The 13239-nt window shown below is 40.8% G+C and overlaps 1 protein-coding gene across 3 annotated transcripts in view; it reads left to right on the forward strand.

The window, feature by feature from the left end:
* Positions 1–13239, forward strand: part of DPF3 (double PHD fingers 3) — a 283534-nt gene that overhangs the window by 209480 nt on the left and 60815 nt on the right. For all 3 annotated transcript variants that reach the window (XM_088471277.1, XM_088471279.1, XM_088471278.1), the window contains exon 7: positions 9088–9234. In XM_088471277.1, the coding sequence (XP_088327403.1) occupies positions 9088–9234 (147 nt within the window). The remainder of the gene's footprint in view (positions 1–9087; positions 9235–13239) is intronic.

The raw sequence follows: 13239 nt of genomic DNA on the forward strand, positions 1-13239 counted from the left end.
TACCACAACATTTACATTAATGCAATATCAGATACACAGTTTAAAACGTGGTATTTTTTTTATACATTGACTTGTGTGGCTATGTGTAAGTAGACCTATCCCATATCAGGCTCGGACTGGGCCACCGGGGATTCAGGTAAAACCCCGGTGGGCCCTCCTGCTTTGTAACTTCGCCCTCTTTAACAGGGGGGCGGGGACATGCAGGGACAGACAGGTTTCTATGGCCAGGGCCAAAATCAGGGGTTACGGGCAGCATATTGTATGGGGCACAAAATGACAAGGAAGCCCCAGACCTAATCACCAGCAGTAGCAAGCCTACCTCTTCCCCCCCCCCCCCCCCCTCCTTCTGAATAGCCCGTTACCGTAAATATGCGGAAACTAGCGTTTCCACATGGTTAACAGGACATTTTAGTTATGATCAATATGCCCCTCTGTCCCCTGCACATCTATTAGACTAAATTGGGCATAGTGCTATCTGAGAATGTATAATATGCCCCTCCCATTAATGACAATACTTACCCAGTGGTTGGTCACACCCCTTCAGCAGGCCCCTGCATTTCCCTGGTGGGCCCTTAATGCCCCAGTCCGACACTGTCATACATACACACGTATGTATATCCTGCTAAAGTTTTGCACTAATACCATAAAAACAGCAATATATGTTTGTCAACATGGAAGTTTTAGATCATTCCAATTAAGAAATGCTATAAACTGTACACCTATTATCTACTGATTTTTAGGACTGCATTTTCGCAAACTACTGTACACTGAACAATGGAAAATCTGTGGACGCATACGAAGAACGTCGGCATGTTAAAAAAAATTAATAAATAAAAATAAATAAATCTTTGTGCATTTTACATTTATTTTTTCAAAAATCTGTGGGGAAAAAAAAAACCCCACAGCTGCAAATACCAAACTTGCAAAGTTAGGTGTACCTTGGCTCCTCCATTCGGCTGTAATCTGCAGTCATCTCCATTGTCAATAATAACTGTATATCCCACATTTTTTTTGTGCTTGGTCATACTGATGTCATCTTTTTCCAGATGCCACTTATCTTGCGCCATTCACAGCTAATGTTGTCTGACATTTCAAATGTGTTCCAAATAATTTTTGGTTGTTGAACTATTAGCTTTAGTTATGCCTTATTCTCCATTCCTTAGCATTACTCCATTTTCTATTAGAAGCACCAAATTTGGCTACACATGGCAATTGCTTTGGCGAGTATGGACGATTTAGAAATGGTTGGCCAGATAGCCCGCCATATGTGGGAGCTGACAGACCCTCAAAGTTGAACAGAACAGACGAAATCCATGTGAATTTCATCCACAAATTTGGCGTGGGTGGCCAAAATAGACATACACATGGAAGTTCAACTATCAGACTAAACATCCTGATCTTAATGTGTTAATTTTAAGGTTGAAACTTTCCTGCTATAACTTGGGACATACTGTAGGGTTTTCCAGATTTTCTTTTATTTAGACCCCCCATAGCTAAAATATACTAACTTAATTAAAAAATTGTATTTATCTTTCTTCACATTGCATTCCCCCCCCATTTAAATTGTTAAGCATTGCTCCCACCAGCGAATGTACGCAGAAATGCTCTGGTTATGACATTATTACTAAAAAAAGCAGAAAAGGTGCCTGCCTTTTAGAAATCATTGATCACACATCTTAAACTTCTTACCGTAATAAGTATCAGAAGGGAATGTAGAAATAAATACTGCAGTTATACTTCACGCTCATGTGATAAGAAACTGGGAAATATAGCTGCCCCTCACACTGATCATGACCTCAGATCAGCCGTTTTGATGAAACCTGCAAAGAGAATTATTGAATTTCTGCTATTGAAAGGGAGAGGAAATTAATTCAGGTCTGTGTAGACGTGACATAAAATCCAAGTGCGAACAAATTATTAAACGGGTACAGAGAAGAAATTTTAATTTGACCATGGTATTTTTTGTTTCCAAAAATTGTATCTCAATCAGTAGTAAGTGTTATCAATTTCCTTATTTAACAGAATAAAAGAACAAAATTGGAATAAAAAATAAAATAAAAAAAAGAATTGTTCCACAAAAACTTATCACTTTGTATAATGCTATATATTAAATGTTTGCCATGCAATTTATATTTGTATGGCATTATCATCATTTTAGTATTATTTAATTTATTTAAAGTGATCTCTTTAAAGGGCATATTTATCACAATTTGCATCCCACATGCGGATGGGATGTGATAATATCGCCTGAATTCACAATGCGATAGAAGAGTACATCACAAGGATGTATCAAATATCGCATGCAGGGACAGAGCTGCTTTTTTTTTTTTGACACACAGGCTGATCACAGAAGCCTACTCTGGGCTCTGCTTTTCCTGTCAGCAGGCAGGGAAGGCTGAGCTACAAGGGGGCGTATCTATAATGGGTGCAGGGTATGCGGGGAACACGGGCCCCGCACCACACACACTGCACCCACAATTTGACTTACCTCTCCAGAGTCCCACGTCGGCGCGGGGGTCTGGCGCTGTAAAACGACTGGAAAATGGCGTCATTTGCGCATGCGCAGTACAGGGAAAATGGCCGCCGCTGCCATTTTCCCGGTGACCTGTGCATTCATTATAGACTCTGGACACACTCTAGTGTCCAGAGTCTATAACTCCGGCGCTGGCTGCGCACAGCTCAGTGCGCAGCCGGCCGCAGGCAGAGAGGAGAGGGCCTGTGTCGGAGACTGCACACGGGCCCCCTCCTCTCTAGAAACGCCCCTGCTGAGCTTAGAGTAGGTGAAATGGGGGAAAAGCCTGCATAGCGCCATCTCCAGATAGCGTTATCGCAGGGCTCCGTCCCAGTATTTTTTTTCACCATTTCTTTTAGAAAGTCTGCAACAGATTGCATTTCCAGTTACAAGTATGGAAAATACAATCTGCTAACTAAAAGAATGTGAATTTAAAGGTATGGAGTCGTTTTTTTACAAAAACTGATCCAAAAGCCCTTTGAAGCATTATTTTAGTTAAAAAATAAATAAATAAGATTGATAAATAGGCCTCAGTCTTATTTTGTCGTAATTCTCCCTCCATATAATACTACTTTGGGAAGGGGGGTCCCTGATGACGCAAATTACTCTAGCCACTACTTTGGTTTACTAGGGGGGAATCCAGGTCTGCAACTATCCCTAGAAATAATTATCCCTAAATTAAGTTCTTGTGCGGCTGCTGTAAGTCAGTCAAACCCCAATTTTACGTTTGTAGATTTAACATTTTTTTTCACTGGATTCATTCGTTTTTTTTGTGGTCTCCTCACACCAATGTTTGCAGTTTCCCGCAATGATCCTGCAGATCCACTTAAGCTTCTCACTGCCCAGTGAGCAGCATTAGCTTCAGCTGGCCAATACTTTCCAACCAATGTCACATGCCTCTGTTTAGCATGTGCCCTACTGGGTTGGACAAGTAACATTCATGCCTGATTAACTGAGCAATCAGAGCTGAATGTTGGTCATCGGCCTATGAGAAGCCAACCTTCATTGCAGGACAGAACAAGTGCTCTGATTGGTTGGGAAACTGCAGATTATCATTGACTAATGCATGATATTCAATTCAGATAAGTCAGTCAAATAGAAATGAATGTCCATCATTGGCTAATGAAAGTCAGGCCTTCACAACCACATGGAACAGGTGCTTGCCCTGTGCACTGTATGAAGTGATTTGTTTCTGTGGACACTGAAGTGTCAGTGTAATGGAATACAGCATGTTTCTTCCCTGTGTGTATGCTGTCAGCTTTATTAATGGTTATAAACTAAATCTGAATGCCCGGTGCGTTATTTTATTTTAAAATTTCCTTCATTTTAAACTGTCCCGGAATAAACACCATCTTTTTCTGGCGCCCAGGAAACAAACATTTGGAGACTGCCACTTGTTAAATACACTCTAGATAAACTTTACATTAATCTGCAGTCTGCTTCCAAACACTGTGCAAACATGGAGTTGGGGAGTGACTGGGCTATATGCAGTTATAGTATTTTTAAGGAGGCTACAGATTTACTGAAGTTATAAAGTTGAAAGAAACAACACAAAGGCCACGGAAACAACAGTACAACAGTAAATTTGTTAAAACAGCAGCAGCAAAACGCCAATGAGAAAGATACATAATCCTTTGGACGCATGATCTGGAACAATCTAAACGTTGCAATAACGAATTAGAAAGATTTTGTCTATAAGCAGTTATTATACTTTGGCAGAGTTCAAACCAGGATAATATTTGGCATAAACTGCAGCTTGATATCAATTAAGAAAAGGCTATGAGGGGTATTCAATATGAAACGTTAACTTCACTGTCGAAGTTAACGTTTCATATCGGAGTTTTTACCTGCGTTAAAGTATCGGGCGCGCTCCCGCTTATCCCCGTATTCAATATAAAATTAACGAAAACGGGAAACTCCGAAGTTGGATTTGCGTAAAGTTACGAATTTTTCCTTTAAAAAATTGTAAGACCCCCCTAAAGTTGTAAAAACATGGGGGATCACTATGGGTACCCCCGTTTTAGCCTTTAATTGAAAGTCGGGGATTTAAATAGCCGCAGCAGGTGTTTTTTTCCCGACATTGAAGAAGTGATGCAGAAGAGCACTTAGGTTATTTTTTTCGTTTTTTTAAGTGGTCCCATCAAATTTGGGGTACATGAAAATGGGTACTAGCATATTTTTAAGTCCCTAAAGTTAGTTTTTAAAAATTCTGCAATTGTGCACCTGCCGCTATAAATCTATTCTAGAAAACATCTGCAGCATACTTGCAGAATAGCCCTGAACCTATTTCCCTATTGTTAATCAATTTTTTCCCATTTTTTTTTTTCACCCCAATTTTTTAATTAATTTTTTGGTGTGTCCCTATTTTTTTTTTTAACCTTTTTTGACACCATTCTTTTTTAAATGTCAGTCCCAGGGGTGCAGGCTATTTTTTTTTAAGTCTGCACCCCCAAACCCCAATTCTGCACTTTTTTTCGACACCTATTCAATGGTGAAAAGTTATCCCCGTTTTTTATCAAAGACTTTTCAAAAATGCGATAAGTCTGTGATATTGAATACAGTGTAAAACTAAAACCTGCGATAATGACGTCATAGCTCCGATATTAACGCAAAAACTATGTTATCGCACCCATATTGAATACCCCTGTATATCTGAAATTAAATCTTATTCTCAGAATGTTATAACAGTTACTACAATGTTCTTTGCGCTAACACTTTAGACAACTATAATATCTATATAATGTGCTATTGCCCTGATGCTATTGAAAAGAATTGTGAATAATATGGATAGAATAAACATTTAGTAGAAGTAGAGATAACAATAGATTTAAACACTGCTGGAATCACATATTAATGGGTTTGAACAGAACAGAGATAAACATGAATTTTAATAAAGGGGGGACTGGACTTTAGTAAATAATTTTGTTCTGGCGCGGTGATATTTTTGGAGTTCTACAACAGTATATTTAGTTCTGACTATGTTCATCTTGAAAACCTCACACAAGACAAAGAGCAGCAGACCGTTAAAATTAAGGCACACTAATCAACTTCTTACAAAAATGTATTTAGATTTGCTGAGAGGGTTAACAGGCTAAATTCCACTTTTGAATGGTCTTTTCTCCCATTTGCTATAAAAACCACTGTGTTACTTGAAGACTGTAAACCTATGAGTCCTGGAGGAAGGTCGGAAATAACGAGGAATTGTTCAAAAGGCAACATAAAAATAGAAGACAAAATAAAAACAGAAATTTAAACCATTTTGAAAAGCCTTGGGTTATATGGTAATCAGGGCCGGTGCTAGGGTGTTTGGCACCCTCCCTCCCTAAAATGACAGTTACCATTTTATAAAGGGATGCCTTTGGCTCGCGCTGCAATAAAGGGGCATGGAATCACAAGAAAGGAGAGTGGCCACACAATAGTGCCCCCAAATCAAATGACACCTCACAGTAGCACAATCTTATTCACATTACACCACATAGTGTCCCTTATTCATGTTACGACACACAGTAATGCCCCTGATACACAATGCCCACAGTACTACCGCTTATATACAAGTAAAAGAAGCGCTGTTGGAACTAACAATACATACGTAATACGGTGGAATGCTATACCAGCTGAGGTGAGACAAACAAACAACACTCAACATACAATGTCACAATAGATGTATATAGCGCTTTCTGTGAAGAGTTAATAGTCCTGGAGATCAGTTGTACCCGTGACTGTGCAGCGGAATGGCAAGGGTGTAAGTGCTGACCCTACCTTTCCCTATGCTCCTCCGTGCGGGGTTAGCCTGGTCCGGACTCCTGCTGTTCAGTCAGCTGCTCGTCTGCTCCGCTCACAGTTAATGAAATGTACGATGCGCCGGGACAGCCTCCTACTGTCCAAAGTCCGAAAGGATGAAACGCGTTGGTGTCTACAACCCGATTGACGTCACCAGGCAGTGAGCACGGTAATTGAACTCCACGAGGAAGCGGTGTTTAGACGGTCGCAGGACTACCACAGTGAAATGTACGATGCGCCGGGACAGCCTCCTACTAACGGTGAGCGGAGCAGACGAGCAGCTGACTGAACAGCAGGAGTCCGGACCAGGCTAACCCCGCACGGAGGAGCATAGGGAAAGGTAGGGTCAGCACTTACACCCTTGCCATTCCGCTGCACAGTCACGGGTACAACTGATCTCCAGGACTATTAACTCTTCACAGAAAGCGCTATATACATCTATTGTGACATTGTATGTTGAGTGTTGTTTGTTTGTCTCACCTCAGCTGGTATAGCATTCCACCGTATTACGTATGTATTGTTAGTTCCAACAGCGCTTCTTTTACTTGATTTAATTGCTAATTGGCCAGGTGTCTGACCATTTATAAGAAAGCTGCTATTTAACCACCATATCCAGGAGCGCATGATCATCTCTTTTTTACCGCTTATATACATAATGCTCACAGTAGTAGTGTCCCTTACCCGCAATGCCCACAGTAGTAGAGCATCTTACACCTAATGACACACAGACAAACAACATTTAACCCGAAGCCCCACTCCTGAGCCTGCCGCCGTCCAACAGCTCCTCGTGCTCGGCACTATGGGAGAGACTTCATGGACTTCTCTACCTGTGCACGCTGCAGGAGCCGGAAGGCAGAGCTCAGGAGTGAGCCCCAGCCTCCGGCTGCAGGGAAGGAAATTTTATCACCAGCGGACGCCCGGCAAATGGAATAGATGGCGGTGCCTCTCCAGCTTGGTGCCTCCTGCTGCGCAGGGTCGGCTGAGCGTATTGTGCCAGCCCAGAAGGTAATCTAAAGTACAAAATCACCTAACCTCTATGTCATAGAGGTACAAAATAGTGGTTTGTCATATTAGCTTAATGATTTTTCACAGGTGCTTGTAAAAAGGAGGGGTTTACTGTGGACTACAGAAAAAAAGAAAAACAAAACTTTCCCTCCAGCATACGGCAAATAAAAAAAAAAAAAAAACCAGCAACGGGGCTTGAACACTACATGATAATAGAAATCCAGAGGTCTTTGTTGCATATATTGCAAATATATGGTTAAGCGCCGGGCCGCGTCAAGGCTCATCTATACCGGCATCTATGTCATAGGGGTCAGTTCAATTAGGGGTGAATTACGGGTGATGCTTGTGATGTGTTGTTGCAATGGCGTTGGAACTCCCGCAACGGCACACCAAGTCTCCACGATTTTGCTCCAAAATCTTGTATTTTAATACACACCTTTACGGCTGCAAATAAAAATACATGATTTCGGGGCTACTGCGGCATAGGCGCACACTAAATCGCGGACATGACCCACAATTGAATTGACCCCATTTAACATTTCCCTGACAATTGGTAAAGTGACAAAATTGCATTTTAAGTACAGCGAACTCCAAAACCTATGGAAATGATGATATTCGCACCTGCACTGGAAACCAGGTTAAGACTCAACAATATATTTGACCTTCAATCATTAGCAATATTTGCATTTTGAGATAAATTGTCCTTAAAAATCACTAAACTGTTCTACTATGTCAGGTATAATAAACCAGATTGGTATAGTGGCCTCAGATCAGCTGTCATCAACTACAGTTATAAATGTTTGCTGCATCCTGCTGCATAGACAGAAGTTTTGCGCTTTATGTCCAAGTTCGTGATTCAGAAACAATGCGCCTAGGTCACTATCCGTCCCCATAATAAGGTGCAACTCAATTCAGTGAACGTTTCTCTTTGACCATATCCATTCCCAATGTTCTTTGTTGTTCAGCAAGGTTCACACTTCGTTCTGTTTCTTTCTCTCTGTTGCAGATAGTTACAAACAAAAGCATAACCCAAAAACAGCCCACAAAGGTACTTTAATGTTATTGCCTCTCTCATCTTGTTCAAACAAAATGCTACCATTACATTGATAGAGTCAGGCTGCTGCTGTGCTGCCCTTTTCCGATTATAAGTTTGGTTGCCGACTCTGCACTTGGACCAGGTAGTGTAAGTTGTACAGTGTCGCTGAGTACAAATTGCTGAGGTCATGTGCCTTGCAATAAATGAACATCTTGCAATGGACAACAAATTAAATGCTGTAATTTATACTATACGTTCAGCTTCAATCATTGTTTTCCAGTCGGGGCTATTTATCTGAATGTGCCAACCAAGCCAAAAAATAATTCTTATAAGTTGTATGGCATACACGAACTGTTTATCAAGGTAATGAGAACGTTCCATATCAACAAATAAGTTCTACCAGATTTTGCTCTATATTTCCTGATTTGTTACTGCTTTGGTACACTGCATTTATCTATACTATACCTTTGATTAACATTAGTGTAAAAAAAAAAAAAAAAACTTCAAATAAAGTTCACAAAAATAGGAATATAAATATTGTGTAATAACACTATAGAATTTCCAGTGACTCATTGATTGTATTATAATTTTTTCTTTTTCCTAGGTTTCTGTTGACTCATAAAATAATAAGTGTAAAAAAAATTCTATATATATTTTATTTAAAAAAAAATGTTGAATGTATTCATTCTATTCCCTCTGCAAGACACTTCAATTTTCCCAGAGATCGTTCATTTTATAATGTTACCTTTTGTAGTTTGTGGAAAACGTTACAAGAACAGACCTGGCCTCAGTTACCACTACGCCCACACTCACCTCGCTGATGAAGAAGGTACAGACAGCAGAGACCAGGAAACTCGATCTCCATGTTCTCCTTCCATCCACAGAAGTGAAAACCAAAAACGTAAGTTAATTTTTTCACCAGGGGAGATGTCTTCATGATCTTTACCAAGGAGCGGGGTACAGACGAGCTCCCCAGTCATACACTGCAGACTGAGGTGTTAAAAAAATCTTAAATGAACGTTATCAATACTATTTTCAAGGAGGAAGTGGTCTTATTAATAATATGATGTAGCCCTTACTGTAACCCTAAAAATATCTTCTGCTTTCAAACAAATTTTGAAAAATATATATTTTAGTTGCATAAAATGTACAAAAAGAACAAGACATTCAAGTGAACTGCATTGCAGCACAGCCAACGCACATTAAGGCCCCCATACATCTGCAATGGATCGCCGTGTTCCTGCAGTCCGGCATCTCAAGATTTGCCGATCACAATCAAAATATGATCGTCATTTGCAAATCTTTGATATTTAACATGTACTCCCACACAAAGGTGCAGCACTCCGTACCACAACACACCACCCCCTGATCAACAAGAGCGCAGTTCTACCCCCCATTTTCATATTTAACATGTATAATTTCACCAATCATCAGGTGGATTGTGGGACATTTATGGCCGCCGGTCTGCATTTCCGACCAGTGGATCAGCGCTTCTGATCCGATCTCAGGATCCGACAATCAGTCGCCTGATGTATAGGGGCTTTTGTAATCTTAGTTCATTATCTTAATAATTTTTTCTGGTTTAAATAAAATTCTATTTCCCTAATAGATCACAGATTTTTTTTTATATATATATATATATATATATATATATTTATTTATTTATATTGTGATAGGATCATTGGTAAAGTGGTCTGTGGCAGGTACATTTGTCCCAGATTCCTGTCTTATGTGTTTTAAACCCCCAGGAGAAAGTCTGCAGTGTAGCAGGCTTGAGTTTCGGCTTAGGTTTGGGACCTGGGGGTTGTGGGTGAGAGGAGAGGGAGGGCTCCACCCACGGCCACTCCAGGTTTTGGTTCTCGCAGCCTGGTAACAGGCTTGTTAGGGTTTCCACCTGAGAGTGGCCAATATAAGCCTAGTTTGTTTAGGGCTGAGTGTCTCACCTGGGAGAGCAGACAGGGAGTTTGCTCAGAGACACTTGAAAACCTAACTGTGAGTGTTGTGCTGTGCCTTTGTTGCTGGTGAGGGCATTAGGCCCTGCCAGGTTCTGGTAGTGAGGTAACTACCTGTGAAGTTAGTGCCCCGACAGGGCTAGGATTTATATTTATGTTTTCTTTATATTTCTGACATTGTACAGTAAAGACTGGCGCCGACCAGCTTGTACTTGCATCCAGACTGGGGTGCTGCTTCCCTGCTGCTGTGTGTGTGTGTAAGGAAGGAGTCCTCTACCCAGGAGAGGGACCCCCTAACCTAACTGTGTCACAATATATATATATATTGAATAGCTATTTAATAACCTTTGACAGTGGTATATGTTGTTGTCTTGGTGTGTTCTTGTGTGAGTTTTGGTTCTAGACTGTCTATGATGTTCCTAAGCAGGCTGTGGATCAGCCTGGATAGTCTTGAACTAACATCTTCTCCCTTCTCAATGCGAAGTCATTCCTTGTAAGTTACAACTCATCCTTAGGGTGAGATGCATAAAACCTTTGAGAGAGATAAAATGGAGAAGTTGCCCAAAGCAACCAACTAGCTTCTGTCATTTCACAGACTGTGCTAGATAACTCACAGTTAGAAGCAGATTGGTTGCTTTGGGCGACTTCTCCATTTTATCTCTCTCAAAACCTTGATACATCTCCCATTATGTTGGTTAATAAGGCACCAGGCCTCCATGAGCAATGTCTGTACCTGCACCAGGTTCCAGGCATTTTTTTGAAAGCCCTGAGGGCCAGACTCCCCTGGACAGTCAACCGAGCCCACACTTGTGTCTGCTGGAGGCCACATTCTCTCACATAGAAATGCTCCTATGCATAGGAAACGTGAAAACGTCGCCATGATGTAAAAGCATAAGTATAATCTATGTAAATGAGCATGTGATATGGCAAAAATGTTTTCTTATCATATTACACATATACTGAGAAAGATATTTTGGGATCCGGTAAAGATGCTGGACGTCAGGATACAGACGCCGGAATCCCAACACCCGTCAGAATGCCGACACCTGCATCTTGAAGGGATCAAGATACCAAGGTCTGCATCCCGAAGGTAAATATGTGGGTTAGGCTTAGAGTTAGGCTGGGGATGGGGGGGTTAGGCACAGACTGGGGAGGGTGAGAGTTAGGCTGCGGGGAGGGGGGGTTAGGGTTAGTCACCACCGAGGGGAGGTTAGGGTAAGGCACCACTGGGTGAGGGTTATGGGAAGAGAGGGGGAGGGTTAGGTTACTTACCTGCCCCTGTCGGGATCTTAACAATTGGGATGCTGCTGTCGGTCTCCTGACCACCGGCAATTCCGTCCGACGGTATATAATACCGATTCAGTTATTTCACATGAATTAATAAATAACAATACTGTGTCCCTTTGTGTTCCATAATAAACCAATAATATATCTATATCCCTATTAATCGGGCATTGCAGTTTATGTTGCAGGCAATCCGCTGAAAACAAACATGTTTTACCATCTGTTGCAAATCATGTGAAACTCAATAGATTCCTGCAAGCGTGTCAATATATTACTGTGTAATACAAAGGAAAGCGAGAAAGATAATTGCATTGACCCTTATGTCTGAGGCAAGCCAGTCTCGCTGCAGGCACACTTCCCTGTTCTATTTGATTAAAGGATTGGTTTATGAGGGCTAAGCCTCCTTACTTGAAAACAGCCTCTGTCTGCACCAGGCTTGATTACTGGAACACAGGTGACATGCTAAGATAACAGAGTGGCCTCCCTAATCACAAGGTGGTTTTAGCACAATTTGGATTTCCTTACAGCATTGAGGACAGATGTGGTTTATGTTGTCAAACTAAAACTAACTAAAACAATATAAAATGAACAATACAATACAGAAAACACTCCTAGTATATCAGTATGTACCTTTACTGGTTTTACTGTTTGGCTGACTTGTTCTTGAACCTCTTCAGAGAAACTAGTTTGGCTTAATAGTGAAATTTACGCTTGAATGTTAGTGTATTGGGGCCATTTTGAAGTCCCCTTCATTCCAGACAAAAAGTAATGAATGGTAGAACTAAACTATAAATACGTTTTTTTTGTTAAACTGCTTGAGATGCAGGTAACCTGTTCTCTCTACTCTGTGTAATCTGACTGGCAAACCTACATTTGTAAACCATACTTGCCTACTTTTGAAAAAACTTTTCAGGGAGATTGTGAAAGCACCACCTATATGCGTAGCGGTAAAGTGGGTGTGTACTGCTACATCCAAGGCGTGCCATAAAATTAATGTACATTTAAAAGTAAATGAGCCCCAAAGCAGTTAGTAAGATCTACTTGGTGATGGAAATACTGATACTTTTCAGAAAATGTATGTAGCCATAGGTGCAATCAGGGAGATTGCTAGACTCTTCAGGGAGACAGGGAGATTGCTACTAATTCAGGGAGTCTCCCTGACCATGTTGTAAACACAATCTAATAACAGAGCCATTTGATTGTTGCGTGCCTTGGTTGTTTAAATGTGGTCAGTAGCTTTGTCTGCAGCATTTAAAGCGACAATAATATTAAGTTCTAAACCAGGAGTATTTTGTATTTAATTAAATTGCTGTTTTAAAGCCCGTGGGCAAAACAGTAGACAATTGGCGGCTTTGAAAACCCAACACTTTATTTATTTATTTATTTATGGACAAGCTTTTGATGTAGCCCAGGAATTAGGATTTATTAATCCTTATATGTGTGAGAGGACATTAGGGTTGCCTTTATTACATTTACCACTGGTTGTGTAGAGCTTTTTATTACATTGCTTAGCGCTCTTTACTAAGATGGTTCTCTGCTGAAATGCAATATGGAAACCCAAAAGGAGCTGATGCAAAGTTGAACATAAAACCATTTGGATCACATATCCTCATGCGTGTTTTGGCGCTGCTAATGCTCCGAAGCAAAGCGTACACAAATATGGGCGATGC

The sequence above is a fragment of the Taudactylus pleione genome, unplaced genomic scaffold (assembly GCF_031769625.1).
Source record: "Taudactylus pleione unplaced genomic scaffold, aTauple2 ptg000113l, whole genome shotgun sequence".
NCBI classification, from domain to species: Eukaryota; Metazoa; Chordata; class Amphibia; order Anura; family Myobatrachidae; genus Taudactylus; species Taudactylus pleione.